This window comes from Lathamus discolor, chromosome 6, assembly GCF_037157495.1.
Source record: "Lathamus discolor isolate bLatDis1 chromosome 6, bLatDis1.hap1, whole genome shotgun sequence".
NCBI lineage: Eukaryota > Metazoa > Chordata > Aves > Psittaciformes > Psittacidae > Lathamus > Lathamus discolor.
This window is the reverse complement of record NC_088889.1, coordinates 2178176-2184094: the sequence shown is the minus strand read 5'-3', so window position 1 is coordinate 2184094 and position 5919 is coordinate 2178176. Positions and strand designations below refer to the sequence as shown.

At 47.1% G+C, this 5919-nt stretch overlaps 2 protein-coding genes across 2 annotated transcripts; both read left to right on the top strand.

Annotated features, from left to right (window-relative positions):
- The first annotated feature begins 852 nt into the window (after window positions 1-852).
- On the top strand, window positions 853-1803 carry LOC136016713 (olfactory receptor 8I2-like). Its single transcript, XM_065684342.1, has one exon. The coding sequence runs from the start codon at window positions 853-855 to the stop codon at window positions 1801-1803; it is 951 nt and encodes a 316-aa protein (XP_065540414.1).
- A 2664-nt stretch (window positions 1804-4467) lies between these two features.
- LOC136017807 (olfactory receptor 8U9-like) lies at window positions 4468-5397 on the top strand. The gene has a single exon (XM_065686438.1). It carries the CDS (start codon window positions 4468-4470, stop codon window positions 5395-5397), a length of 930 nt encoding a protein of 309 aa, XP_065542510.1.
- The last annotated feature ends 522 nt before the right edge of the window (window positions 5398-5919 follow it).

Below are 5919 nucleotides of genomic sequence, written 5' to 3'. Positions count from 1 at the left end.
CCAAACCATCCTATGGTAGTCCATGGTGTGAATGAAAGTGCCCTAGTATGGGGTAGCTTTGATTCAAAACCCCCCACATTCCTGACCCCATGCACAAGTGATTTAGGGTTATTTGAGCAGTTGTGTAGCCTTTCAAAGATAGGTATTCCATCAGATAACTCATATGCAGAGGTATTGAATGGCAGAGATGAGAATATCCAAGATAAAGCCTTAAAATTGTGCTTTATATATCATATATTTAGCATCTTTAGGTGGATATTTGGGTTGGTCATAGGAAACTCACTGTAATCACAGCAAAGCTCTGCTGGAGCCAAGACCACTGCTTTCCCTTCACCTTATGCAGGGTGGGGGGTTCTTCAAAAGCAAATAAGCTTAGAACTTACAGCAAATTTCAAGTACATGGCTTTGTGTTCTGACGAAAAGGATGCACCAGAACAAAGGAGAGTACAGAAGAGCATTGATTCAGTCTGAAAAATACAAAAAAGAGAGAAAAAATCCTAAAAATTCCCTGAAATCAATGAAGAAAATACAAAATCTTTTCTGTTTTGCAGATTTGGGGATGTATTTATTTTATTTTATTGTCTTCCGCTTGGGTAGACATGATGTTTCTCTGTGTATCATTTGTGCAGTGGATATCAATTATGTCAGAATTATTCTCTTTTAATTTCAGGCTGTGTAATGACTTCCTAGACCTCTTTGACTTCAGATCTGGGTCTACAGACAGAAATGCACCACTAAAAAGACAACATTTTCTATTTACTTTAAGGATTAAACAACTAAACTTCCACATTATTTCTCTCTTAGGGATTTATTCCTTTCATTTCAATCCAAATCCATCAACTTGTTGAAATGATGGATGCAGGAAACCTCACTGCTCTCTCCAGCTTCATCCTCTTGGGTTTCTCTGATGCCCCAGAGCTACAAACCACCATCTTCACTATCTTCTTATCCCTGTATGTTTTAATGGTGCTGGGGAACCTGATGATGATCCTGCTGATCAACACTGACCCTCACCTCCGCATCCCCATGTACTTCTTCCTGAGCCACTTATCTTGCATGGATTTTTGCCTTTCCTCTGCTATCACCCCAAAAGCTCTGGAGACTTTCCTGCTGGGGAGAAGCCACATCTCCTTTTGGGGTTGCTTTGCCCAGATGTATATTTTCATGGCTCTGGCTATCTGTGAGTGCTTCCTCCTTGGGGTAATGGCTTACGACCGGTACACGGCTGTGTGCAAGCCCCTGCTCTACACCACTACCATGACCAGGGCGCGCTGCTATGGCATGATGGTGCTGGTGTACACCATCGGGTTCCTCACCTCCCTGGTGCAAATCATGCTGGCAGGGAGGTTGTCCTTCTGTCGGGCCAGGAGCATCAACCACTTCTTCTGCGAGCTGCCCACCCTCCTGCAGCTCTCCTGCTCAGACACAAGCACAAACGAGGTTGTGTTGGTGTCCAGTGTTACATTTAACTCCACCGTCACTCTCCTGATGATCCTGGTGTCCTACACCCGCATCCTCCACACCATCCTGCAGATCCCTTTGGCCACGAGGAGGCTGAAGGTCTTCTCTACCTGCGCCTCCCACTTGGCTGCCATCATCATCTTCTACGCACCCGGGATCCTCACCTATGTCCATCCTCATGAGGCATCCTCATGGGATCAGGCAAAGCTGGTGTCGGTGTGTTACTCCATCCTCATCCCAACCCTCAACCCCCTCATCTACAGCCTGAGGAACAAGGAGGTGAAGGGGGCTCTGAGGAGGCTGTGGGAGAGAAAGCTGCTGCCACATCTATCCAGGTTTTGAAAGCACATTTGGAACTCTCTGTTACTGTGGAGGTAAGGAAGAATATGTGGAATATGTGATTATGGAATTGATCATTAATGGCCATTACTGGTTATTATTGCTCACTATTGGTCATTCTTACAGATAAGGAGATCACACAGCAAGTGCAGAGTATGGAGAACCAGCACAACGAATGGTTCTCTTCAAACAGCTTCAGATGTTTTTAAGCATGGCTAGAGCCTTCAATACTTCATCCAAATAAGTTTCAGGTCTTTAATAGCAGGACTGAGACAGCACCATGGTGTTTTGTGTCTAAATTGTGCTAAATGAAAGTAGTGCCCACAAAAAGGAGGCTCAGCCTTGAGGTAAGGCACTGACCACTGTCTCCACTACCTGCTTGATAAGAATATTCTCAATGATGACTTGGGGGAAGGACCAAAGGGTCTGATACAGCTCCGGTATCCCCAGCACAAGGAGGACATGGAGCTGCTGGAGCAAGTCCAGAGGAGGCAACGAGGATGGTCAGGGCTGGAGCACCTCCCATACGGAGCCAGGCTGGGAACATTGGGGCTGTTCAGCCTGGAAAAGAGGATCTGCGTGGAGACCTCAGAGCAGCTCCAGTGCCTAAAGGGTCTACGGGAAATGTGGAGAGGGGCTTTGGCCAAGGGCCTGCAGGGACAGGCCAAGGGGAATGGCTTGAACCTGCCCGAGGGGAGACTGAGCTGAGCTCTTAGGCAGAAGCTCTTCCCTGTGAGGGTGCTGAGGCGCTGGCACAGGGTGCCCAGAGAAGCTGTGGCTGCCCCATCCCTGGCAGTGCTCAAGGCCAGGTTGGACACAGGGGCTTGGAGCAAGCTGCTCCAGTGGAAGGGGTCCCTGCCTGTGGCAGGGGCTGGAATTGATGAGCTTTAAGCACCTTTCATCGCAAACCAGTCTGGGATTCTATGAAAGAAACTGATACAGGGCATTATCCGGCTCCATAAACTAAAATCTCTTCAAGTAAGTAGACAGGGAAGTGTTTCATGAATCCATGCACCAAGACCACAGTGTAGTGGATAAAACGTGTCACAGCACTTCGACCTAGTGGACAGATATCAGTGAGAAGAATTTTGTTTAGATACTCCTGCAGTTCTGGTGTTGATTTGAGTTCAGGTGGTTGCTGTTTCCTTGCTTTTCTCATCACTGCTCATAGCAAAATGGAAGAAAAACCCCAAATAGACGATAAAAACCTGGTGTGGGGACAATTACTGTCTTAGTGAAGTCAGCAAAAGCAAAAATTAACTTTTGAGGTGGGTTTTACAGTAAGATGTTAAGAAGGGGCTACTATGAGACTAAAAATGGTTGCAGGAACTGCTCTTTGCATTGCTGAAATCCTGTTTAAGTAGCATTAGGAAAGCCAGTAGAGAAAGTCATGAGAATAATCAGGGGTGAATCATGTAGACATTCACTTATCATCTACTCCCTCTCCTCAATGTGGGAGAACGGGGAAGACATCTCCTTAAATCCACATAGTTACAGCAAATTGTTCCTGGGCTCTATTAGTGCACCTGGAAATGAAGAGATTGATGCTCCTGGTTGATGTTGCTTGTTGTCAAGCTTCATGGACTGGAACACCTCCGAGGTCAGAGAAATTAGTATAAATACATCTTGAACACTAGAAACTGGAGAGGGCTTTTGTCTGCCCTTGCAAGATGCAGCAGCAAATCACCCTCAGTGCAGCTTGTAAGGAAAGAGTGCTAAAACCCACTCTCAACACCTGCTTGGAGATGAATGTGGCCTCAGTCATCATCTGGAGGAGCAGCCAAACTCATCCCAGTTGCTGAAGGAACTACATGGACCCTGCAGGTTTCTCCATCATCACTGTGACACCTTAAATTTCCTTTCTTATGGACTGTGTCTGCTGAAAACTGTGTTCATCTCAGCTTTAAAATGCCCACGCTTCTGCTCTGTTTTGCTTTGCAAAAGGAAAGGAAAGTCAACAGGAAAAGGATTTCTTCCAGTGGAATTGTTCCATGTTGGTTTATTTTAGAAAACAGCAGTTATTTTCCAAATGTACCTGTCATTTCCTAAGGAAAACCCAAAATGTTTTCAATGTCTGTGCTGGTTTGGGCTGGTATAGAGCAAATTGTCTTCATAGTAGCTACTATGGGGCTATGGTTTGGATTGGTGCTGAAATGGTGTTGGTAAGTCCAGGGTGTTTTAGTTACTGCTGAGCTGTGTGGGGCTTAGTTACCACCTGGGGTTAAACCTCGACCATAGAATAGTTAGGGTTGGAAAGGACATTAAGATCATCCAGTTCCAACCCAATAGTTAGGGTTGGAAAGGACCTTAAGATCATCCAGTTCCAACCCAACTTCCAAGAATTTCTCAGTTATTGACCTTCCTTCTGTGTTGAATGTACTCAGGAAGACATAAATAGGAGAGATGAAATGCTGAGCTAAACCCAGGTGGGTGTTCTCACTGTTGAGCTTGAGATTTTGGTTTTAGGATCCTCTTGTAGCCACTAAATGGAGGCTTGGCTCTTCCAAGAGCCCAAATCTCTTCCAAGAGCTATCCAGAGTCCAACTGACCCTGTAGCAGGATGAGTTCTGCTTCCCTTTGGTGACACTGAGGAAGCTGAGGGTCCTCTTGAGCTGCCCATATCATTGTCTATTTTCCCATCTCCTGCAGGTTGATGCATTACAGAGGATGACACCCGTCAATCACACTGATGTGCGTGAGTTCATTCTTCCGGGGCTGACCACCCGCAAAGACCTCCAGGTCCCCCTTTTCATGGCGCTCCTGGCCATGTACATGGTGACCCTCTTGGGGAACTTTGGGATCATTGTGTTAATCAGGACTGATCTTCACCTTCACACCCCCATGTACTATTTCCTCAGCCACTTGGCTTTTGTCAACATCTGCTACTCCTCCATCATCCTCCCCAAAATGCTGGTGCAGATTTTGACGCTGGAGAAAACCATCAGCTTCTCGGGGTGCGCAGCCCAGCTCTGCTTCTTTGTCACATTTGGGGTCACCGAGTGCCTCCTGCTGGCTGTGATGGCCTATGACAGGTATGGGGCCATCTGCAAACCCCTCCTGTACCCCACCATCATGTGTGCACGGATGTGCTGGTGGCTTGTGGCTGGTTCCTATGCTGTTGGTGTCTTCCGTGCGGTGACCCACACCACTATCATCTTCACCTTCTCCTTCTGCCACTCCAATGTTATCTACCACTACTTCTGTGACATTGCCCCACTCTTAGCTCTCTCCTGCTCCAACACCCACACCTACGAGGTGGTCATCGTTGCTGTTGTGAGCATAAACTGTCTCAGCACCATGACCATCATCTTTATCTCCTATGCTTGCATCCTCCCTGCTGTCCTGAGGATCCACTCAAAGGAGGGCAGAAGAAAAGCCTTCTCCACTTGCACGTCCCACCTGATGGTCGTCACCACGTTCTATGGGGCAATCTTGTTCATGTACCTGTGCCCCAGCTCCACCTTTGCGTTGGATGAGAACAAAACGGCCACGTTGTTCTACACCATCATGACCCCCACATTGAAGCCCTTGATCTGCAGCCTGAGGAACAGGGAGGTGAAGGCTGCCCTGATGAGAGCAGCTGGGAGAAGGCAGTGAATGGAGGAAGCTGGTGACCAGGAGGGTGTTTCCTTGTTGCTGTTATTGAGCAGGACTCATTGCACAGAGGGCTCTGTGAAGGTGTACTGAGGTGATTACTCTAATTTCTCTCTCATTTATAAGGTATCTGACACTGATTTGACATGTAACACCTGCCTAGATGAAGGTGGGTGAGATGAAGCCCAACCTCATTCATCACCAATGGTCAATGAGCACAAAGAGCTCCTCCAAACACCTTGATTCATCCTGTTCATCTCATTGCTCTGTTCAACAGCTACAGAGACAGCCTGGACTACCCTGGGCATGGGTTTCCAGGTTGCAAGGTTCAGAGGTGAACCCAGAAGAAGAGCCAGAAACTCTCTTCCTATGGAGTGTCTCTGAAACCCAGTGCCTACCAGGCTGGCTGAGAATGGAACAGACCCAAAGGACCACAGGACATCATATAATCAGTTAATAACTCGATCACACAACTTTCCATTCTACTTTCTCATGGTAAGGCTTGTGGCACTCTTAAATAAAGCT

What these genes read in the sequence shown, in the direction of transcription:
- LOC136016713 (XM_065684342.1), top strand. Translation starts at nt 853, where the DNA reads ATGGATGCAGGAAACCTCACTGCTCTCTCCAGCTTCATCCTCTTGGGT.
- LOC136017807 (XM_065686438.1), top strand. Translation starts at nt 4,468, where the DNA reads ATGACACCCGTCAATCACACTGATGTGCGTGAGTTCATTCTTCCGGGG.